This window comes from Vidua macroura, chromosome 17 (assembly GCF_024509145.1).
Source record: "Vidua macroura isolate BioBank_ID:100142 chromosome 17, ASM2450914v1, whole genome shotgun sequence".
Taxonomy (NCBI): domain Eukaryota; kingdom Metazoa; phylum Chordata; class Aves; order Passeriformes; family Viduidae; genus Vidua; species Vidua macroura.
This window is the reverse complement of record NC_071587.1, coordinates 9,941,618-9,966,666: the sequence shown is the minus strand read 5'-3', so window position 1 is coordinate 9,966,666 and position 25,049 is coordinate 9,941,618. Positions and strand designations below refer to the sequence as shown.

The window sequence follows — 25,049 nt, the reverse complement described above, 5'->3', positions numbered from 1 at the left end:
AGGTGAAATAGCTGGTCCTTACTGCTTAATGATCTGTCCTAGCCCGTGGAGGCAACTCCAAAAGATAACTCTTCTTTATATACAGGAGGCTGTGAGATCTTTTAGAAGCGTAGGAAACTGTGTTATACTTAATAAAAGAGGCCATTAGCAGCTTGTAGTGGTGGGGTGTATCTAGGAATTCACTCAGCCCGCAGAGGAGCTCTGTTATTATTACCAGCATAAAACGGGAGAGGAAGTTCTCACCATGTGGGAGACAGACAAAACCCAGCTGGTGCTTCGGAGACTTGATCCATCCAAAGAAAACCTGGGCAGCAACCACAGAGCCTGTCTTCACCAAGAGAGGACTTTCTGCTTCAGATCTATGGACAAAGAAAGTGAAATGCTTCTGATGTGCCTCTGCTCCCATGTGCTTATGTGCTGCTCATTCCTTTTACAGATGCCCTGCAGCATCTTGGGGGTGTGGTTGGGTGATTCTCATTCACCTCCAGCATTTCTGAATCCCTCCAGAGCACAGAGCCCACAAATCTGCACCAGACACAGGGTGTACAGAGAACCTTGTCCACCGTGGTGATGGTCCAGCAGGGGTGGGTGCGTGGGTGGGTGGAGAGGGGATGTCTCCATCCCAGCAGATGGAGCACCTGTCTCTAGATGAGGTTTTGCAATCTGCAGAGGGACCTGGGGCTGGCTTGGAGTGCAGGGTTGTTGTGTGTCCTACATCACTGAGGTGAAAGATAAGTCCCTGTCTGGGGAAGAAGACAGCCTGCCTTGGAGCCCTCCCACTGAGCAAATTCCCTCTTGAGTTTCATGGTTTCATCTTTTTGTCATTTTATCACTTCTAATGCAATTCCACTCACAGCGATTTGCAGCACGGTTTAATTCCTGTCAATATTTTGAAATTCTAAAATCTTGAAGGGTTTTTGATTTGCTCCACACTCAGCTGAGTGATGTGCTGAGTCTCCTCCTGTGCCATCCAGCAGAGAGGATGAGCTCTTGGGCCTAGCAGAGCAGCTCCCCATCCCACCAGGGCAGCCTCGCAGATGTGCAGGCAAACCCTACACATGCCTCTGTTTCCCTTGGTTGCCCTTTGCCAAGCTCAGTTCCACTGGGGTTTTTAAACAACCCAAAAGCTTTCCTGCATTTGACATGAACTGTGACTCCTACTTGATTCAATCACTGCTAAATTTGATCCTCCATTTAATTTTATCAAAACTGTAGTAATCAAATAACTTGTACTAAAAACATTACGATTTCCACTTGTTTATTCTGATCAATTTTAATCCTTTAAGGCACAAGGTTTATTTAACGTAGTTATGAGGTAACAAAACGCTGTCATTAAATCTACAAGGAAAGGACACAAGACAAAAAAAGATAGTTAAAAAGATCCCAAGGAGTGCTCATAATGCAGGAAAAAGACAATAACACACTGTTATTTAGAAGTCACGCTATGCATGATGACAGCTAAGCAGCATCCTGCTGGTTGTGAGATGAAAAGATCAATGGCGTGTTTCAGTCGAGACATTTCTGGCAATGAACTGCACTGAAAAGGGAAAAAGAACGTCATTAGATATGAATGATTTTGCCTTTTTTGGGTATTGACCGACATGAATGAACCTGCGTCAGCAGCGTTTGAGTTCTCCCTCTGTACAACAAACTTTCAAAACCAGCTGAGTAAGAGGAGGGAAAGCTTTCCACTGCAGGCTGTCCATCTGTTGCTTTGAGAAATAAAACCCAGCCTCCTGCTCCGCTGCTCCTATCCCTGATTGTGCCCCATCTCTCCCCTGCAGGTCAACACCTTCATCTCCTTCGTGTTCCCCATGGTCGTCATTTCCGTGCTCAACACCATCATCGCCAACCAGCTGCTGGTGATGTTCAAGCAGGCGGCCCAGGAGAACCAGGTGTGCACCATTGGTGGGCAGCAGACCATGCTCAGTATGTCCATGGAGCCCAGCAGAGTGCAAGCCCTGAAGCACGGCGTGAGGGTCCTGCGTGAGTATCGCCTTCCCTCGGTGTGCAGCTGGCTGGAGCCGTCTAAAGAAACATAGCTTGAAGAGTAACAGGTGGAAATTGGAAAACACTTTTGCCCAGAACGCCCTCTCCTTTTGTCTTTGCTTGTTGGTTTGCAAAGCTAACGAGCAGACCTGCTCACTCTGGAAAAGCAAAACCAACCCAGCATTTTAGGGATTTAGTCGACAGCAATTTAAGCCTTGCTTGTGTTGTTTCATTACTTCCCTTTTTCTGCAGAGCTCTGGTTCAGACAGAGCTTAAATAAAAGATTCTGCACTCAGGAATTGAGCTGCGCTGCAGAATAGTGGTTGTCTTGATTAAATAAAATGAGGAAAAGACTGAAGAATCTGGTAGCTTAACCTTAGAGAGGATAAAGCAAAAGGTGCTCAAAAATAGTACCCGAAATAGCTAACAAAGTGTGCCCATAGTGGTTTGAAACATGAGATGGGGAGAATTTGTTAGCAGAAAGCTTTCTGATGTTCTGGTGTTTTTAGAAGGGTTTGGGTTGGCAGGGACCCTAAAGTTCACCTAGTCCCAAACCCCTGCCATGGGCAGGGACACCTTTCACTATCCCAGGGTGCTCCAAGCCCCATCCAACCTGGCCTTGGACACTTCCAGGGATGGGGCATCTTGGTATTTGAAATGCCTTGGCTCAGACCAGGTTTCCAATGAGAGAAATCCCTAGAGAAGGCACCAGGAGCCTCCAGGACATTTTTCCAGCTGTTTTTCACAAGGAATGCATCCCATGCAGCACTCCTTGCCTGTGCCATAGGTTAGCCACGTCTGCATCCCAGCTTCCAAGTGGGAAACGCCTACTGAGAAAAAGGAAAGAAAAACACAGGGGACATTAAATGCCCCACAATTACCTTGTTGGACTGTGTTTGCTTACTGCCTCTGCACCCCAATTAACTGTTATCCAGGGGTGGGTGAGGAGGGAGCCCTGCTTCCCCAGGAAGCCTACAAGGACTCTGCTCCTTGCTATCTTTTTCTGGTTTTTAACACTTCTGCCTGCTGCCATGAAGTGAGAAGCTGCCTTTTGTCACTTGTACTACACCACCTCACACACCTCTCCCTCTCTCCTTTTAGTATTGTATCCTCTTTGATCATCAAGAAGAGAGAGTTCTTCATGTATAATAGCAGAGAAACCTAAATTTACATCTGGCATTCCTCAGCACTGGAGGAAGTGCACCCCTCACCCACAGGTCCACATCTCCTCCGAGGCACTGAAAAACAACCCTTCACTTTCTGAACAATAAGCATAATTTTCTTTTTCATCTTCTTCTGCTTCCTCTTTTTCTTCTCCAGGCAAATTTTTGTGTTTGCTGTGTACCGCAAAAGCTGAGAATGTTTGGCAAAAGTGAGGGTTTCAGTCTGGAGCCTGAGGTGGTTCAAAAGTGGGTCAGATGTGGCACCATGCAGGTGCCTCCGTGCAGGATGCCCAGATATTCCAGGCATCTCCTCAGGGCCACCCCAGCAGCAGGACTGAGCTCCCCTCCCTGCTGGGAAGGCAATGAGAGGGCAGCTGTTTGTTGCATTTCTGTGCTAAGGAAGATCCAGCAAATTAAAAAATCCTGCCTCACTCTTGTCTGTGATTCACTCCGCCATGCAGAAATGCTCTCTTTATCCAGAAAATGGGAGTGAAATCCTGCGCATTTCATTTTTTCAGATACACTTGATTACTGGAGGTGCTTGATTCACACTTACTTTTGTCACCTGTTCCTTGTGACTTACATTTTAATAACCCAAGCCTCTGAGCTGTCTGAAAAGTAGCAAAAAAATACACAAGGATTCGCATGACTTATCCTAGCATCCATGACAGCCAAAATCATGAGCAGAGTCTGGGCTCATTTGTGGAAGAGGGTGGGAAAAGAAAAATGACACTTGTCCCTCTTATAAAACTGCTGGCTGAGTATCAGAGCTTCATGGGGGTAAAAGTATTTTCCATTTCCAAAAGTGAACTTTGTCCTGAGGTACAGAGAAGGCTGATTTAGGTCTAAGGGTGAAATATTTCAGAGCTTGTAAAAGAAGTGCGTAGAAAACAATTTTTTTTTTGTGGTTCATGGTGTGCAGAGCTGTTGGATAAGATCAGAGCAGCAAAAAACTTCCTTGCTCCAAATGTACTGGGATTAAGTATTTGTTTACATTGAAGTAAGAGCTAAAAGTGGCCAGGCTAACAGCCTCATTCAAAACACCCACAACAGTGTTTTCCTCCCTTTTGGTAGCATTTGTGTGTTTTCTTGGCTCTGTCTGACTGTGGTCATGTACAAAATAATGAGGCTGATCAGGATCAAGGAATGTGTCAAGCCTGTTGCCTGGGAGCCAACTCATTAAGTCAGTAAGAATGAGATTCCTGATTGTAATTCCCTCTCTGCTGTCAGAGTTCACCAGGTGTGAGGATTCAAATTCAGAGGGCTCCAGGCGCTCACAGCTTTTTTTACTGAGGATATCAGGGCAACCAGTTCTGTTGTTAAAAATACCTTCCACCAAGAGATTCCATACCCTCCTTCACCTATCCAATTCTTTTCATTAAACCACCTCCAATTTGTGTTGCTTTTCCTTGGCTATGTTGGAGCCCTGGAATGCTGAGCCTCCCAAAGCTGTGTGATGCTTCACAGAAGTGTGAAGTTTTCTGATTGCACAGCCTGATATGCCAATCACTTGATAAAATTCTAAATAACCTTTAATACTCACATGCACTCACACACCAGAACAATGATAGAATCATGGAATGGTTTGGGTTGGAAGGGACCTTAAAACTCATCTCATTCCACCCCCTGCCATGGGCAGGGACACCTTCCACTATCCCAGGTTGCTCCAAGCCCCATCCAACCTGGCCTTGGGCACTGCCAGGGATGGAGCAGCCACAGCTTCTCTGGGCAACCTGTGCCAGGGCCTCAGCACCCTTGCAGGGAAGAATTTCTTCTTAATATCCAGTCTAACCCTTCCTTCTTTCACTTTAAAGGCATTCTTCCCCTTGTACTATAACTCCAGGCCCTTGTCCCAAGTCCCTCTCCAGCCTTCTTGGAGCTCCTTTAGGCACTGGAAGGCTGCAGCACGTTCTTCCCGGAGCCTTCTTCAGGCTGAGCAACCCCAGTTCTCTCTGCTGCAAAAATCAGGGTGTATTTGAGCTTGGCTCGGGATGAAAGCTCTGTTCAGCCAAAATGTCTTCTGGAAAGGGGGCAGTTTTGTGGCATGGACTGATAACCCCACCAATACTCCTGCCTGCAGCCCTTCTCCTCCAGGCAGCCCTCAGCAGCTCCTGGCTGCCTGTCAGATCAGCTCCCACGTGGATGGAAGGAAGGCAGGAGTTACTGAATGGCACAGCTGAGCTCTGATGAGGACATTGAGACAAATTGATGGACATCAAGAGGAGGCTTTGCAAGGGTTGGCTAAGCCTATTAAAATGTAATCAGTTCCAGGTAGCATTTGCTCTGTTACTGAAGCTGCTTAGTGAAAGCAATTATAAAGCACTTAAAGGTTTAACCAATTAAAATAATATCCTTCAGTCTCCCACAGCTGGCTGGGTGATGCTTCAGTAAAATGCCTCTTAGCAGATGAAGTCAAGATGCATTTTTTACTGAATGTCCGTGAATTTTTAAATTATCATTTTGGGGCCTCTGCATTTTGTCAAGTTATATAAGACAAAGGCCAAGAATTAATGATATATCCATGTATTTCATTAATTTGAGCATTAATAATTCTCTTTCTGAACAAATACTTTGAAGAGTCCATTTGTTTCTCCTTACTAATGCTCCAAGTCTGAGTTTTTCATTTCAGGAGGAGAATATTGCCATGAGATTTAGTTTAACCAGCCTACAGACAGGGATAGCTCATACTTTGCAGCCACAATACACAGAAGAGCACCAGTCTTAAACTCCTTAAACTGTTGTATTTCATAATTCCTATATTCTAAGGAAAGCAGATTTATTTGTTCATGAATCATTTCTTTTCAAGAAAGGAACAAAATTCATGGCACTTTGTATCTCTAATAAAAAGTCTGAGCAACTCCAAGTGGAGTTCAGCGAAACCCTGGTGGCATTAAGCTTGAGTGGAAGCTGATTTTAACAGCTGAAGTGTCACACTGAAATTTGGGAGGATAAATTACCTATTTAATAGTTGTATATATTTCCCAGAGATGTTTGTAGTTGTAGGTTTACTTTGCAGCCTGCCAAGTGAGATAAAACAAGCAGCATCAGAGTGCTCTATGAACACCCTCCAAGGAGCAAAAACCAGGGGTGGCTGCACCTTTTGGGGCAGGGGATCTCTTTTTTCCCCTCTCCCAAGATGTGTCGCTTTGCTGGCACCACAGCTCGGCCTGGCACAGCATTGCTGCAGGAATTGCAGGTTCTTGTGGCTGCATCTCTGCAGAAAACTCCAGCTTTGGCCAAGCAGGTTTTCCAGGTGTTAAGCCGTGAGTTAATGTGAGTGTTTAAAAAGTTAACTAATGTGATTCTGAACATGAAGTCTGGCCAGGGCTTTAGTCACTGTAGAAGCATGCAGTGACTACAGCTCCAGGGTCCCTTTGAGGAGCAGAAACTGTTCTGGGAGGAACAAAGGATATGTGAAACTCAACACTGGAGGGGAAAGAAGAAAGGGCTGCAGAGGAAGCCAGTTCAGGTTACACCTGATCTCACCAAATAGAAAGAGACTTGAACCTGGTGAGGATAAAACAGGATCCCTTCTCTACCTTTCAAAGGGGAAATTCTCTTCCTTTCTTCTTCCTTCTCTTCCAAACATCCAGACATCCCCAGGGGAAATGGCATGAATGAAGTTTAAATGGAATCAAGCAACCTCTTCTCTAATTTCCAAAAGAAAAATTACCTTAGAAGGAAACCTGGGAAGAGACCCCAGTATGCAGTGGGGTACCAGTGATGTGCTGCTTGCTAGTGCCTGTTCTTGGGCCAGCTTTAATCTGTATTTTCTGCCTTGCTCCTTATGGATAGAACTGGTGCCAGGGGATGATTTAACCACTGGCGTGAGTTGGGACAGGAATTCACATCTATTTTCAAGTCTGTCATCTGAAGCCATTAAAATCAGGACTGGAGAATATAGTCTGAGTGAAATATGTTGATTTTGAATGCCAAAAGGTTTTTCCATTCACTGTGCTGTCTCACTTTCACTAATAAAGAAGAACTTAGAGTTTTTTCAATCATACGTTCAGGAGAATCAGGGGATTGTATCCAGCAAATGTTGAGTGTTTTCAGTGGTGTTTAAAGGAGCTGAGGATTTCTCAAGCTCACTGTTACTCACAGTTTCTTCTTTGCTCTCCTGAGTACTCCTGGTTCATGCTGGTGGTCCCCAGACCCTGCTGATTGTTACTGACTTTTATGGAAATCCTTCATTCCACGGCCTTATGACCCAAATACCAGCATAAGTAGTTTTAATTTTACTGGGTTCTTGCAATCCCTACTTTGGGGCCTGCTGATATAAATATTGCCAACAGCCTGTCAGGTAGAACATCTTGTTAATATAAACAGCACCTCGAGGTTTAACGAGGCAATGCCAGCTGTGCCTGCATTGGCCCAGCTTTCACCACCTCTCACATCAAACAGCAATTTTGGAGAGGTTCTCTTGTAATGGCATCAACTAAATAAGTATATAAAACCCAAGGGGCTGGGATATACAAGGATTGTTTCTCCAAAAACCACCCTGACACAAGCCTGATAACCTTTTGTACACCTCATTAGTGCCAGCTGGTGGGTGTGCACCCCTTGGGCAGCGTTGGGGATGAGTCTGGAACACAGAAAAGGCTGAGGGTTGTTGTTCAGGGGGGCCAATGCCTCCCCAAACAGCTCCTGCCTCTGCTCAGGAATTCCACCTGTGTGCTGTTCCACATCTGTATGTGGCTCAGCTCCCCTTCAAATGCAGAGAAAAAGAAATAAATTGGCTGAAATAGTCTGGACAAAACTGTCAAAGGAACACAGATCTGAGCCTCTCTGGAGGCCTTGGCAGCAGCAGGGATGGTTATAGGGAGGAGCAACATCCCTTTTCTGCCTCTCCTAGAGAAAGGAGGACAGGACAGAGGGATACCCTCACTGAGGGCCACCCCGGGGCTGCAGGGCTGTGACTCAGCATCCCAGAGGGGCTGGAGGAGATGAAATGAGGAGGAGGAGGAGGAGAACACCAGCCCAGCCGAGCTTTGTGCCGCAGCAGTCCCGGGTGAGTCAGTGGCTGTGGCTGCTCAGCCATCGCTGTCCTGGGGCTCTGAGTCACTCCCAACCTCACATGGCCCCACCAAGGCATGGGGGCTGGAAACCCTCCTGAGCATCGCTCCTGAGCTCAGCCAAACCAGCCAGACCACGGGCTTCCCACCATGGTGCCCTGCCCCGAGCACATGCTAACCCAGAGGAGCTCCTGGAGCTGGGCAGTTTCCCAGCCTCAGCCCAGGATACACACAAGGCAAAATAAAATACCCAGTGTGACTTAACAGAATTTAACTTCCAGGATTGCTGCCATGTCCAGTTTAGTGTGAGAGTAGAGACTGGCACAGTTTAAATCTCCTCACAATGAAAAAGATGTCAGTCAGAATTGATGTTTCTCTCTGCAGGACTTCCTGAAGGAAAAACAAACCAGGACTCGTCCTCTGCCACTCTTCCTTCCTCTCCCCTTCTTCCTTGGCATGCAGTTCAAACAGGCAGAGAAAAGAGCCATTATAAGACAAAATAGAAAGGCACAGGATGTAATAATTCATGGTTTAATACACATTTAAATTGGGAGTTTGATTTAGAAGGGAAATGAGGGCATACATTAGTGGAAGGATCATTCCCTGCCACCCCTGGCACACTGGGGTCACCTTGCTGGGGTCCCACATCCACTCCCCAGCCTTGAGGAGGTTTGGCACCTCATTTGCTCAATTATGGGAAATATCAGAAGCTCCCAGAGCAGCACTGCTCCTATTAGAACCTTATTGAATTAATTAGAAGTGAGGGATGTGTCTGGTTTATTTTTAGTTCAAAAAATAAAGGCAGGAAATCTCCAACCTCACAAACCATCCTGGACAGTGATCCCATCACATATTGAGTCAAACCCTTCCCCTGCAGTGCTCAGCTCCAGCAGGCTGACCTGCTCCTTATTGCTCCACCAAAGGAACACGTGTCAAGCTTTTGATGATGAAGAACACATCCTAGGAGCTCATAACAACAATAAAAAAATCATTTTGGCAGACGGTTTGCCCAGGATTTCTTTTACAGCTCAATCATTTTGACAGGCAGAGCAAAACAGCAGGAAAAGGAACCAGGTATCTGAGAGAAAGGGGAATTTTCATTCTGTATTAGGTGAAAGTTAACACAGTCTCGTGTTTCGTATTCCTCCCAGGGGAAAGGACTCAGGAGGGCAGGATTGCCATCCTAAATCTGCTTGATCCCTTGTATGCGAAAATGAAAACATACGGATTAAGGGTGACAAATTCAGGTCGGGATCTCCTAATCTGTGCAGCACAGAACTGCACAGTGTGTCACCCAGCTGGGACTTCCAAATCAGGCCATAAGTGTTTCCAGTGCACTTCACATGTTTAATAGAGATTTAATTGCGGAGTGACTGCATGTGATATTACAGAATTATCACAGATTACTTAATTGTTGATGTTAAGCAGATACTTCTCTCAATATGTGTTTTTGTTACTATAGATCCATATTATTTGGCACAGCAGTGCCTGAGCAGCAGAAGCAGAGATCATTTACCAGGAGAAAACCACTTTCATTTAACGTGTTGGTAAATGTAACAAGCAGATGTGTGAGATTCTTATAATTGGCTGTCGAAAGAATCCGGATCCTGCCGTTCCTAAAGAGCCGCACACAGGGGTGAGCAGCTGAGAAGTGCCAGCGTGTGGAGGTTTCTGCAGGAATTATGATGTGCCTGAATGAACCTGTGTTTGGAGCCATTTGGGAAGCTGCTTTTGCAGCCTGAAAATGCAGCTAATCCTGTGCAGGGGCTGGGAGAGCAGATGGGCTGGAGCTGTGATGTTGGCTCGTTCCCCTTGGCCCGAGGCCGACGGATGCAGGAGGAGAGGCTGGAGAGTTTTGCTTCTCCTGCAGCCCCTGGGAGGGATCTCCTGGAGAATCACAGGGGGACTGCTCCATCCCAGAGGCCCATCCAACAGAGAAATGGATTTCTGGAGGTGGCCCAAAGCAGGTGCTCAGAAATGGGAAGGAGCAAGGCAGGCAGCCACGCTCCCACCGAGCTCCCAGGGGATGCCCCCACCTCTCCTGTGCCACACATCATGCAGGGGCTCTCCTGCCAAAGTCCCATCAAAGCTCTTCAGGGGAGGATCAGACACAGGTCAAATTCATTCACTTGATGGCATCTGAAGGGCTGCAGGCTGGTGATGAGTTACATCTGTGATCACTGTGGACAGAGAGCAGCCAAAAAACAGTTTGAAAAAATGAATTCACTTGGACAAGAGAATAAAAACAGACCCTCTAGCCTTCTTTCCAAAACATGTCCCTTCAGCTGCTTAAATCTTTATTGGATAAATGGCTTTTGCAGCATTCCTGGAAGATGCTGTCATGCATCATGGAATAGAACCTTCTCCACTGTTAGCTGGGTGTTTAATGAGACAGGGAGCTCATGGAGTAGGGTGTGAGTAGGGAGCTGGACACCATGGATTATTTAATTTCTGCTCTCCTGTGCCTCTTAGCTAAGCATCAGTGATGGGGAGATGCAGCCACAGCTAGACTTATTCCTCCTGGACTGCATTATCCAGTAGAAACACATTTCCTAGAGCTACAACATCGTCCCTGTGGGATGACAGCATCCCACAGGGATGGGTTTGGGACATATCCACATAAATATTTTCAACCCCAAGGCAGAAAAGCCCCCAGCCTTTGGCTCCACATGCCAAATCCACATTGCACTTGTGGTACCTCACTCTGGAGCAGAGCTTTGCTGCTTCCCAGCCCCCTTACAGGTCACACAAAGGACATGAGTGATGCGTCCATTTTTGTCTGTAGAGCAAATTTGGGACCAAAAATTAACTTAATTTTTTTATTTAGTCTTTATTTTCTTCTTGCCTTTTATTGTGTTATGTTTTAACTGAGATTTCTTTATTTCCTGCTAGGATTCTGCTAGAATACTGCTGTTCCATAGAGAAGTTGAAACATATATTACAAAAGGAAACAAAACTTTCTCTTGATTGCCTGATAGATCTACTTTTTAATCCAGACTGATAAATGCACTCTATCAACAGAACTTTTATGCCTCAGAGTTGTTGAATTTTATTTTCCATTGTCTGGCATCCCTCAGAATCTGGAAAGGAAAAAAGCAATAGTGTCTTTCTCTGCTTACCCTTTAATTGAACATTTTTATTACGACAAAGTCCAGACCCAAACACGTTGTAATCTCAGTTATGGCACAAATGTAGAACAAAAGGATGAGCCCTGCCACTAGAAAGAGCAATTTAATGATGCTCAGCACTGTGGGGCCCATGGCCAGTGGCTCCACATAACAAACTAATGGGATTAGAGTGGCCCTGGCTCCCTGTCTACCTGGATGAAAAACATACACCAGCTGTGAATGCCATGGACAAAATACCCAGTGCCACAAGGGCGTGAAACACAGATGCAAACAGAGTTCCCTTTGAGCCAGTGTGTGCACTAGGCATGGCCAGTCCTTCATCTGTACCTTCTGCTGTTCCTCATGTCCCTGCCCAGTGCTTAGTGCTGCTCTCTATTACTTCTGTTTTCCTTGTTTTTACAGACATTTGCAGGTTGATTGTCCCTCAGGGTTATTAATTCTTTGCACTACAGCACTACAAGAACAAGTGGGGCTGCAGGAAAACAGTTACAGCAATTAAACCCAAGCAGACAGGTCCCTTTTTCAGCCTGATGGAGAATTGCTCACAAAGTTAAGGCTTTTTTCCTGCCTTGCAGGTGCTGTGGTGATTGCCTTCGTGGTCTGCTGGCTCCCGTACCACATACGGCGCCTCATGTTCTGCTATGTCCCCTCCAGCCACTGGACAGAGTGAGTGACAACGTGGGGACACGGCCCCCCTGTGCCAGGACAGGCTGGGGGCTCGGGCTGGGGCTGGGGATGCCAGGGCACCCACAGGTGTGGAGGTGGAGGTGGGGATCTGGGGACAAAGGTGTTCTCCAACCGAGGGGTTCAAGCCTCAAAACCTAATTGCTGTTTTGGTTGGATTTTTCTTTTGAATGTCTCAGCGTTTGCCAGACAAATTAAGAGTTTTTGTTTTACCCAAATCCCTCAGGAAGCATTATTTTGAACCAAAAGGCATCATCAGCCTCTCTTCCTCCTCCTCCTGAGGGCTGCAACCACAGACTTCAGTCTGGCAGCCCTTGATGAAATGACATTTGGACAGGGGGGTTGGTACATCCAGAGTGGATTTCAGAGATATTGATCCCCAGCCCTAAGATGCAGCAGCTGCTGTCAGCACACAATTTAGCTCCACGAGGCCACATCTCCTCTCTGACAGGGGAGATGACACAGGTGGGGGAATAGCTGTGCTACTTACTGAGCCTGGGCCAGGTTATTTCCTGGGTTTTTGCAGAGAGTGAATCGAAATGAAATGCCAGCAGTTGCTGCTGATTAGGAAATGCCCAGATTGTCAGAGAATTCCGGGATAATTGCACGGACACACGTGCACTGCTCACAGATGTGCAAAGGCACCCCCTGCTCCTTTCTGAGGCACCAGGCCAGGTTCTTCAGCAAAGCAGCCAACAAACTAATTATTATTTTTAAATATGTCATTAAGAGCTGATGCTGTCTGGGGACACATACCGAGGAAGCCTGAGATGCCAAGGGATGCTCTCTTGTGTCTCCTCCCATGGTGTTCCATCCCTGTTCTCCCTGAGACCGGGCCTGTTTCTTTCAAGGGAAAGGAAAGAAAAATCTACAATACCAAAAAGCAGAACAACAATAAAAACCTAAAATTCTATCAACTCCAAACACAAAATGTAATAAATTAGGATATAGCAGTCTACTGAATGGGACTGTGGATCCAGTCACAGTAAAATCCAAAATCTATCTTCAGTCATGAAAACAGAGCTCTAGGCACACACTGGGACAAACTCTTGTTTCTCCTTTGCTTTCCTGTATGAAAGGCACTTAAGGCACTGTTCAATTATGTAATGACTGCATTTGCTTTGAGCAAGAGGGGTAGAGAAATCTGTCTGCAGTTAGTGGGTATTTATGCATTGCACATAATATTTTTTTCTTCTTTTTAAAACCATGAGTGATTTTAGGAAAACACTGAATTTTCAGAATGATAGTGAACTATCAGTCTAGTGGCTAACCAAGAGTTTGCAGCAGCTTGGCATGTTCATTTATAAACACACATGCCTTGTCCCTGAAGAAGAGAAAATTTTCAGATATTAATTCTTCACAACTACGCAGAGAAACTCTGCTTGTAAGAACTGGAGGGCCATGCAGTCCTTGGCAATGCTGAGGGGGTGTGGAGGGATGGGCAATGTAGTCCAGCATTCCTCTATTTATCTTTTGTTAGACACTGCTCAGACTAGAAAAAAGGTCTGCAATTTTCACCAAGATAAATGATTCTGAGGAACATCTTCCTGAAAATGAGACCGTGGTGTTTATAAATGCTTTACCAGCTTAGGGCTGTTGTTCTCAGTTGGCCCAAGGAAAGATATATCCAAAAGCATAAAAGATAATAAAACATTTGCAACCAGTTCTAGTTGAAAACATTAAATTGTGGTGGTTAGGATGTGTTTTGGAAGCACGCTGCCATCAGCTTGCCCCCAGAACAGGAAATACTGTCCCAGATTATGGACAAATCCCAACCCAGGGACCCATTGAATGAGCTGATGCTGCTCTCACTGCCAGAGGGAGGAGAGAGCTGCATCTGTTCCTGGAGTTTGGCTCTTCTGCAACCTCTGTAGATCAGAACTGCAGCCAAAAAAGTCAAGCTAATGTGTATGTGTGACACAGAAACGAATTTCCATCTGGCCTCTCAGTTTCCAGAATGACTACTTCCGAAGAAAAATGAATGCATGAGGTAAATATCTTGTCTGGATCCAGGGCTTAATAAGTGACTAATTGCTGGTGAGTGGGACAATATCTTCACAAAGGCATCTGATCCATGTTTGGCCAGTTCCAGTTGGAGATGTAGATGGGTTGTGGTGGCTCAGGCACCTCTGGTCAGCTCATGTTTGCAGCCTAGAAAGGTTAGCTGGAAAGCAGCTCCTGTTTTTCTCACCCTTGTGACTCTGAGTTCTTCACACTCAGAATTTTGTCTTTCATCTGTTCTTCCAGTTTCCTTTACAACTTCTACCACTACTTCTACATGCTGACAAATGTCCTCTTCTACGTCAGCTCAGCAATCAACCCCATCCTCTACAACCTGGTGTCGGCAAACTTCCGCCAGATCTTCCTCTCCACACTCACCATCCTGTGCCTGCCATGGAGGAAGAAGAAGAAACGACTGGCCTTCACCAGGAAATCCAACAGCATCTCCAGCAACCACACATTTTCCAGCCAGGTCACAAGGGAAACTACGTACTGAAGCCAAAGGAGGAGGAGGAGGAACACAATTCATCGTGGAGTCAAAACTTGAGAGAGGCCTCTGTGACTGTCATGCATGGTCTCCAAATTCACGTAACACAAATGTGTTTAGCAAAGTCATTTTTTTTTTTGAAAAAATAGGCTTTGTTCTGCCAGTAACTTTGAGGTTATTTTCAAGCATTGGCCTTGCCTCTTGTGAGTAATGTCTACATGTATTGTAACTTCAGTCTGGCATAAATCCAGATGTGGTGTTAACTGGGAAGCCAAAATGTGTTCAACTTAGGCAAAACTGTTCTGCATTTCATCCTTTTCTTAGTGCAGAGATGCCGTGTCCACATCCAAGGGTTTGAGATCATGTCTCCTGGTGGCTCCAAGCAGAGAGTTTGATGAGGAGAAAGAAGCTTTGAACAGAAAGGGATGTTCTTGAAGAATGGATATACCCATCTGTGGGATGTTCAATGAACGAGGAGTGAAAACTCAGGGAGCCAGGTGGTTATTTTAGAAATATATCTCCATTGTGAGGAATATGACCAAGGTGCTCAAGAGAGCCGCTCTGGCTCCTTGAAATTAAATAAGAACAGATGATGCCTTACCTAGGCTGGGGTGGCTGTGGCCTGGGGAGTGGGGTCACCTTTGGCTTTAGGGCATCCACAGTGCCTGGCTTTGGTACCACTGCACCGATAGCAGCAGAGTCTCTGGCAAAGTCAAGAATGCAGAGGCTGTGCCCAGATGGAGTGCTGAAAATGAACAGAAATGGAAAATCTTCCTTTTGCCATACAGCCAAATCCTATTTTTTTACCAGGGAGAACAGTTTGCTGGCCTGCATTAAGAGATAAGAAAACTCTGAGCTCATGAGGGCTCCAGGCTGCTGAGATAAGAGCAATCTGCCCCAGTTCTGTGGGACCTTCAGATTTTTCCCATTCTTATTCCAGTTTTACTTGTTTCCTTCCCATTTCCACAAGGCTGACACCTCATATATAGCAGTTGTAGGCAGCAGGTCCTCTTGTTCTACCTTTTCTTGCATTACTTTTTTGCTACCAGAACTGTTGGCACACCTATCTGCACTGCCAATATTCAGATAGTTCAAATGCAGATCATAAGAAAGTCTAAACTGGGGCGTCTTCATTCTAAATCCACTTTGTTTTAACAAGCCAGAGGAACAGAAACAAGACCTGAAAATTCTCTTTGAAATTTCCTAGCTGATAAGGAGAGGTAGCATGAGCTTTTGCCCCGTATGGTTCCACCTGTAACAGCCCCTTATATGATAAAACAAATTGCTCCAGAGTCTTTAGTACCGAAGTGACAGGGCTGTGGGACAAACTAAAGGGCTTTTTCCCCAGATGGTGACCTGCACAAACCTGGAACTGACCAATCACCCTGTGCTGGTGGTGACCTGGTGTCCCCTTTCACACCACATGTCATCAGGAGAGCAGGACTTGCCTCTGAAAGGTGACAAAGTAGAAGAGTCAGCTCAGTTTGGCTTTCTGGGCTTTGCCCATCCCACGTCAGCTTCAGCTACTGAGCACATGTGGTCCCTAAGTGAAGCCACAGTGCTGGAGGTGTGGGCTGGCCCAAGTGAGGGTCACACAGTGATGGAGACCAGAACCACTGGTGACATCTCCTGCTAGAGATGTTGCATCATAGAATCACAGAACAGGTCAGGTTGGAAGGGACTCACAAGAATCATCCACTCCAACTCGCTGGACTTGTGGTTTAGGTCCTGTTGGGCTCAGCACAAAGAGGAAACACGCATTTGGGGACATTTGCTGTGAGTTGTTGGTGTTGAGTGACTAGTTTCGGGGCATTTATAACTTGTACCCAGCTGGCCACCATGGCAGCCCATCAGCCACACCTGCCAGGGATGGGAGGTGATTTTAATGCCTGGTACAGAAACCCTGCAAAAGAAAGGGCTCAAAATAAAAGTCAGTGGGGCTTCAGCTCCTTCTGATTCAGCCAAACTGTAAGCTCTGTTCTGTCATGCCTTCTTGTGATTTCTTGCCCTGGCTGCACCAAGCAGAGAGCAGAGATTATATTTGACCAAGCACTTTTGTTGCTCATGGACTGTTGACTCCTCTTTGACAAAGAAAACAGGGAGTGGCACACCAATAAATAAATTGAAACAAAGAGGAATAAGGGAGACTGATCTCTTCAGAAATCTGTGAGAAACCAGCAAGTATTTTGTATGTATGGTGTGTGTGAAATGGCTTGGGCAGGTTGGAAGAAGAAGACCTGCTCATCCTGCCTAGTGGCAAAATCCAGGTACCATGAATGGGAAAGGGGAAAGATCTGCCTTGAGAGAAAGAGGAGTCTTGATGTCACACATTTAACATTGACCTTCCGGGCAAGACACTTCAAATGTTTCTGGATGAGCCAAATTTTTTTACTTCACCTCCAAATACAGTCAGCAGCCGGGAGGAGCTTTCTGAGACCTCCCAGGGAAGCTGTAACTGCATTGCTTTGACTTTCATTGCGATTTAACGCCCTGCATGTCTCATTTGCTTTTGAAATATTAAACATTATTGCTACACTTGTTCAACACCAACCTGCTGAAATGTGCTTGATTATCTTAGAAAACACTGTACAAAAATTGCTCTTTCACATAAGATGCTTGGTTTAGATTTTCACTGCTGAGATACACTGTCAGCTTACAGAATATTTGATCACAGCTCGGAGAAACTGGCAGGTTTATTTTTGGTTTGACATGACAGTGGGAAAAAACTGGAGTAAAAATGAACTTATCATAAACTCTTTCCACAGTGTTTGTTGGGCCACTCAAGTGCTGAAGAGCTGGGGGGATTTGGGGGATTTACCCAAGTGGTTTGCTGACTTCTACAGCTCATTTAACAGAAAAGCAGACCTGGGCCCATGGCCTTAATTTGAGATTGCAGCTCAAAGCTACCTCTTCCACTGGCCAAATCTGACAACCTTGAGCTGAGCAGTATAAGTTACAGCTGGTTTCATCCTCTCTTCTCTCCTCACCTAATTTTGCTATATTCAGCTTAGAGGTGTGGTTCCCTTGAGCTCAATGAAGGGAGGATAGCTGACTGCAAACCCCCCATGGTTTCATGATTTCCAGAGAATCACTGGACAGTCTGGGTTGGAAGGCACCTTAAAGACCACCCAGTTCCAAACCCCTGCCATGGGCAGGGACACTTTTCCCTAGACTAGGTTGCTCCAAGCCCTGTCCAACCTAGCCTTGTAAAGGAAAGCTGATACAGTAAAGAAGAAAAAGGTACAAACTGCCCCATATTTACCAGAGAAATTGTTCTTTAGATGCCTTTTAACAATGACTGAACTGCTAACCCAACAAGGTTTTTAAATTTCATCTGGTGTGAATGGCTTTAGACATTAGACAGAACGAAAATCCCATCCATTGTGTCCCTGCCTTGGCTGCACTCTTCACTGAAGCAGAGGCGAGTGTTGGGGCCTCTCCTCATCTATGCAAATTCCTTGTGTTTGGAACTGTTTGTTTTGACTAAAAAAAGAATAAAATCTGTGGAACCCGCAGATGTGAAGTGCTGCCAGATGGATTCTGAGAAATTTTATTCTGAAGAGAGTCTGTCAAGTGACCTCTTCAAACGTTATTTTGAGGTTTTGTTTCTCTTCAGAGTGCCCTTGCCAGAGCCATCAGTTTAGCAGAGTGTGAAATCAGGTTTAAAAAGTAATTTTGCTATCCAGAAATTTCCCCCAGACAGGACTGTCTCACCACAGGGCCAGTCCATCAGTGCTGGAATGCTCTGCTGAGCTTGTCTCTTTTTGTAAGGTGCATGAGACCTCACTTCAGAGAGCTTCTCAGGAGAAAACTCAATGGAAAATCAGCGAGGAGGGTTAGCAGGGCACGTGCTGTGAACACGTCAATAGCAGGACCTTTGCATTTCCAGCACCCAGCGTTCAGTGGAGCAGCCTGGGTGTGCTGCTGCTGCAGGCAGCTCGTGCTGCAGGTTTGAACCCCCCACCTGTGCAGCTGCACGGCTGCTGCCCTTGGGCAGGGGCAGCAAACACCCACAGGCCGTGGGAGCCATGTCCGTCCAGTGTCCTCCTGCCTGTGTTCTTTGGTGACTCTTTAACCAAAGCTGTGTCTGCTGGAGCTCTGTCTGGTTCTTCACATCCCAGCTCAACCACTCTTCCTGTTCTCACTCTGGATTTCCTTAGTACGAAAGTAGAAATTGCTGATCCAAAATTTCATGATGCTGTGTCCTGGCTTTGTGATCCAGAGTCCTTCCCCAGCTGTGCCACCTGATAGTCCTGCACATATTGTATTTGTGGCAAATATTTTTGAAGTGCATCTTTTTATTTTTATTTTTATTTTATTCTGAGATACAATATGTTGATGTGCTTTATTTTTTGTGGCCTGTTGCTCAATGGGGAAAAAATGAATGTTAAAAGTGTGTCAGTGTCTACTTTGTGATATTTTCTGTGACAAAGGGAAAGAAGAGGGTGTGGAATCCTCCTGTATGGCAATGGGAAATACTTTCAATGTAACATGCTATTATTGATACTGTATTTACTGATCAAAGTGTACTGAAATGGTTAATTCCTGATATAGCCTTTGTACTGTATGGTATTTTATTTTGTCATTTATTGATCCTAAGAAATAAATATCCAAATTTAAGGCTTGGGCTGCTTTTGCTTGAAGTGGCAGATGTGCCTTTATCACACAGCCTGGTTATCAGCACAGGCACCCTGGCTGGGGTCTAAACTGGTGGAATCCCACTGGCCTTGAACTGGGATTTGCAGCTCCTCTGCAGAAGGGCCCTGAGAGCTCCTGTCCCTGCACTCTGCAGCTCAAACAGCATCCAAACATCAGCTGCTGCTTCTGACTTCAGCTCAGCAAACAAATAGAGGGACTGGTTAGGTTTGAAGGACACTCCCATCAGTGATGTTTGTCCTGAAAATCCTTCCTGAGATCTGTGAAAAGCATCAGATCTGTGCTGTCCTGCTCTGCTGGAGCAATTGTGAGCATCCAGCCCAGCCAGGACTTGGAGCATGTGGAGTGCAGGAGCCTGAAGTGCGGGAATGAGGTCTGAGCTCGCAGACTGAGCTGCTCTGAGTGCTGAGATCCCAGGGGCACTGCAGGGGTCTGAGCTCCTGCCTCGCCTGTCTTCCCTGCTTGCTTTTCCCTGTTGCAGGGCAGATGTGACAGATGTTGTATCTTGGCCATTATTCTGCAGCAGCTTTGCCCAGAAAACTGAGCAGGTTTTGGCTTTATTGTACTGGGAGCTGTGGGGCCACATGGAAGGAGTCAGCCCTCACCCCAAAGAGTGATGAAAAAGAAGCAGGTTTACTATGTTTTAACAGTGAGATTTCCCCTCCTATCCTCCCATGTTTAGCATGATCCTCTTCCTCCCTGGCATTTATTTTTCTAACACAAATGTAATTTTGTGGGGACAGAATGCTTGGGTATAACCCATGGTATTAAAGTGTCCTTACACTAAATGAGCAAAAATCAGTCACCTTCATCCTCCCTGCAGCTCCTGGTTAATGTTCTGTTGTGCAATAGCTGAGCTGAGCCATAAAATCTTCATAGTTTTTAACCATTCAACCCTTTTGTTTTGATTTCTGATAGAGTGGAAGGTTGCTTGGAAAGCAGCAAGAGAATAAAATTTAAATATTTGGAATCATTCATGCCTGGAAAATCCATCTTCTAAAACCTAGCTCAAATGGTCTCCAAAGGTTTTTTGGTGCTGCTTCCAGATGAGAAGAGCAGAAGCCTCTGTTGTCCCTACACCATTAAGTATTAAAGAATCAAAATCATTTATTTTATGGATCCTTTTATTTGGTATTCAGCCCTGCTCTGCTCAAAGGTGTATTTTCAGCCCGCAGCTCATTCTCCAGCAGTGGAAACCCACAGCACGTGGCAGCATCCTTGTTCCCTGGCTGCAGGAGATTTCTGTGCTGGGCACGGCGCTCCCAGTGGAGCCTCCATGGTTTGTGCAGAAATCCAGCCCGTGTTCAAGCTGGAGTGAAAAATGTTGCTGTCTGCTTGTGACTTGTCTAGCTCAGGGCAGGCTCCTTGAAAAAGCCAAATCCTGGGAAGCTGAGCTTCCCATTCCTCCCAAGCCCCCCTCCCACCCGGAGTCACGCAATCGTGCACCACGTCCCACCCCACAAATGTGAAGGAAAACAGAGGATATGAAGAGTCAAATAATTCTTTTTTTCCTTTAGAAAGGCACAAGGACTGTGCCTCGAGCCATGAGGGATGCTTTCAGCTTGGCCCTTATTTCTCATTTCAATTATAAAAGCAATTTCCATAGTTCAAGACAGGAAAATTTCAGGCACCTTTTGGAAAAAAATGTTATGTTTTAGTAAATGGCTTCATAAAACTTAATAAACATCCATGCAGAAGTTAACTTATTTAAAATATCTTTAAATCCTGCTCTGCCTTATTGAATTTGTTTGAACGGTAGATCAGGCTGGAGTATATTCATGAGGGCATTTAAGCAATAAGGCTGCACGTCACAGTTATTATTCCAGGCCTCCTGTGGGCTGGGAAGCACAAAGCAGAACCTGAAGTGATTTTGGGCACTCAAGTACAAAACCCCTCCAGAAGCACAGGCACAGGCATGGCCTGAGTGCTGCAGGGTGGCCAAACCAAACTGCTGGGGTTGTTTTCTGGGAACAAAAATCATGCCAGGGGAGCCCAGAGCAGCCAGTGCAGCATCCATGGGCTGCCAGCCCCATCCTGGGCTCACTCAGCCAAACGCCAGTGGGAAAGGACCATAGAACCATGGAATCACAGGATGGTTTGTGTTGGAAAGAACCTAAAAGCTCATCTAATTCCAACCCCCTGCCATGGGCAGGGACCCCTTCCACTATCCCAGGTTGCTCCAAGCCCCATCCAACCTGGCCTTGGACACTTCCAGGGATGAGGCAGCCACAGCTCCTCTGGGCACCCTGTGCCAGGGCCTCCCCACACTCAGAGAATTTCTTCCTAACATCTAATCTAAATAGAGAAGCAGCAAAGTGAGTTAAACACTGTATCGCTGGTGATACAAACCAGCCAAGCCAGCCAGGAGTTTCAAGAAGGAGAAAGAGAAAGGCCAAATATCTGTAGTGAGTGTATAAGGGCATATGTGGGTGCTGCAGCCACACGTGGGATGATGTTTTGCCCAGGGTTGTTGAGCCTGGACAACTTAGGACCCCTTTCAGTACTTAAGGAAGCTTCAAGAGAGCTGGAGAGGGTAAAAACTCCAGTTTTTACAAGACCCTGGAGTGAGAGTACAAGGGGGAATGGCTTTAATCTGAAGGAGTGTAGATTTAGATCTTGCCAGCACCCTAAAATTTCACAAACATAACAGAGATGTAGTAGCCATTGTTACTGAGATTTAACAGCATTAGGACACTTACAACAACCCAGCCCACTCCATCCCTTTGTAACTGCAATGGAGTTCTTGTTTTAGGGATGGACTTCAGGCACAGGAACTTCTGGGATTCACCCAAGGGCAATCTTGTAGACCAGAGCCTCAAACCCCAGTGTTTCCAGCAGTCAACTCAGCTTCAGCTTTCCCTTCACTCAGCATCAGCAGGTAGCTCATGAGCTATATTAAGCTTCCATTCCAAGACATATATTAGCAAAACATGCCAGCATTCAGCCATTAAAACGCAGCTTCTCGCTGGTTGTCAGCAACAGCAACAACCTTGTCACAGCCCTTGGCAGCTCCCAGAGCGTTCCTGACGGCGCTGTTATCCTCCATGCAGATTGCAGGAGGTGCAGCATTGCTTGCTGAATTTAAAAAATACCCAAACAGCAACAAACTCCATTAACTGGGACTGACCTCAGCAGTGCCACGGGGAGCTGTAATGAAATCTGTGGCACCTGACATTTTCAATGTTTTAGTTCTTCTGTCCAACTGGAAAGCAGCGACGACTGCCAACAGCATTATTAGTACAGCTCCCACACAGGGCATGAATTCTTACAAAGTTTCACATTACTGCAATAAATCATTTTTTGTCTTCCTTCAGACTGGCAATTGGAATAAGATTACTTTGTCTCTACCATTAACATAAGCATGAAATACCATTTTTTATGACCAGTCCAGGAAAACACCTGATGTTGTGGTTGGTGCTTTCTGACTCAAACTTGAGACTTTATCCCTCTCCTTCCTCCTGGCTTGAGCCAGACCAGAGCAAGCAAATGGTACAGGGATTTTAAAGCTGGTCACCAGTGATACCACAGCAAGGCAGCCAGATGGGTTAATCCTCTTGCCCAAAGAAGTGAGCACCCTTCAGGAGGCTGCTCTAGGAAAACACGTAAGCACGTGTTGACATGAAAGAAAATACAAATTTGTGGAGCATTTTTGAGCCTTGATGAATGCTTACCTGCACAACTGGTATAAACCTGTCTGCATCTGCAAAGAAACCCAGCTTGTGTTTGTAAGTGACCCAGTCTAACTCACCTGCACAACTGGTATAAACCTGTTTGCATCTGCAAAGAAACCCAGTTTGCATTTGTAAGTGACCCCATCTAGCCCTGTTTGTTTCTCTTTTCTGAGGCTTTCTTTTTGAAAAATATCATTTAGCAGGGAGAAATGATGCTCTTCATTCTGTTCACAGCTCCTGCCTTAAATGCCAGAGGTGATGACCAGATTAAAACAGAAATCAGAGCTCAAAGATTGTGTCTGGAAGAAATAAAGACTCTGGTGCTGATTTTTATTGAATACAGGACAATATCTCTTGCTTTTTGTATATATTACAGGGGTGAGGGGGGAGAGCTTTTATCACAGCATGGCTCAGTGCTTTTTAATATGTTGTTCATCATTTGGAGCTCACTGGCATTCACTTGCAGATTTCACTTTGTATCTTAAGAAGTTTTTACGGAATTTTGGAGACAGGGAAAAATACATTCTGCCATGCTGCCAGTCTCACTCCAAGGATACACCATTACAATCAGCTCCTCATGACTAAATCACAGAATATTTGGGGTTGGAAGGGACCTTAAAAATCATCTCATTCCAATCCCCTGCCATGGACAGGGACACCTTCCACTGAATCAGATTGCTCCAAGCCCCATCCAACCTGGCTGTGAAGAACATCATCATGAAGAGCCTTGAAGAACAATGTCTGTCTTAGAATGGCTGACTGGCAAAAATTCCTCTCCCCTTGCCCAAGGGTGATATGATCTCTGGGAGATCAGCCACGTTGTTATCATCTGATCCCTGGGGAAGATTCTTCTGGGAGAACATTTCATCACTAAGCTTAATGAAGAGTCAGTGTGTGAGTGGCAGCTTTATACTTGTGGTGAACAGGAAAGCCAAAGCTGAACATTAAAATAAAAATTGGGAAGGGCTATTTCTGCTCCACTCCTCAGATAATGCAAAATTAATGAACCTCTCTATAGGGAGATTGAGGCAGAAAATATTTCTGCAGAGAGGGGATCTCACTTTGGCTTCCCCCCAGCCCAAAAATTCTGACTTTTCAAAGCTCAGCTTTGAGGAAGATTTTGCCATATCAGCTTAGGGTGTAGGATAAAAGGTGCAAAGGATTTCAAATGTCTTCAGAAAGTGTGGGCACCATCAGTGCACAATGACAATTCTATTTTCCATCTTTACATCACGTCATCAAAAGGATTCACAGATTTTCCCAGGGAAAATACAGTTGTGTCAGTAACATCAATGTTCAACAAAATAAAACCACTGATAAATAGAAAAGGAAAAAAAAAAAAAAAAAAGAGAATACATTCTGCTCCTTTCTGATTTTTGCATTTTTAAAGATCAGTTAAAAGCTTTTCTCTTCAATAAAAATCTCACTTCCACTTGTTTACAAGAATTCATCCCCCCGTGCTATTCATTTTCCTGGGAGATCAGCTCCAGGGCTTGGGGTCTGCCTGTGTTTCATATCCATCTCTCCAGAAGGCACCACAGGGTTTGAAGACTGGTTGTCTTCATCAGGAGGAAAAGCCTGTTTTCTGTAAGAAAGGACCATGAGTCACAGCACGACTTTGATGAAACCAATAGACTTCCTTAGAGGTTGGCCTCAGAGTGCTGGAGAATTAGGAGCTGTAGGACCAAAATGAAATAATGAATTAGAGGATGTGATGGGAAAGGTGTTTCGTTGGAATGAAAATTTTTAAAAGTGAGGGTAAGTCATGTTTATTTGAAATTGAGCCTTTTTCTTGCGATGCACAAATCACGTTTCTCTGGAAGGTTTTTAACTGTCCACAGAGAAATACAGAATGGAATTGTGATAAAAATGAGGGGAAATGGGCTGGTCAGAGGATCACCCATTGCAGTGGGATGAAGCAAAGGCACAGGTACAACCATGTCAACCTGCTCAGTAAATCATCCCCCCACCAAGCATCAGAGTAAAGCAGAGAAACAAAGAGTTAACTTCACTCACATCTCCCAGCAAATGCCTGTTCCCACAATCCCTGGCTCTTTTTGGCCAGAGTTCTGTATTTTTTAGCTGTTCTCAACTCTCTTGTAGAGCAATTATTCCTAAGTGCAACTGAGGACATTTTCCCTTCTGCTCAGATGAAATTTACTTCAATTCAGTTTGGTGGCAGCTCCTCAGAGCACCTAAGAAAATCTCCTGTCTTTAGAGTCTTCCTTGTAGCTACCCAACAATGGGAAAGCTGC

General features: G+C 45.4%; 1 protein-coding gene across 1 annotated transcript in view; it reads left to right on the top strand.

The window, feature by feature from the left end:
• Positions 1-19,087, top strand: part of NTSR1 (neurotensin receptor 1) — a 55,553-nt gene extending 36,466 nt beyond the window's left edge. The window contains exons 2-4 of the mRNA XM_053993287.1: positions 1,785-1,986; positions 11,871-11,961; positions 14,227-19,087. Coding sequence (XP_053849262.1) covers positions 1,785-1,986; positions 11,871-11,961; positions 14,227-14,476 — 543 coding nt within the window. The 3' untranslated portion in view covers positions 14,477-19,087. The remainder of the gene's footprint in view (positions 1-1,784; positions 1,987-11,870; positions 11,962-14,226) is intronic.
• Positions 19,088-25,049: the final 5,962 nt, after the last annotated feature.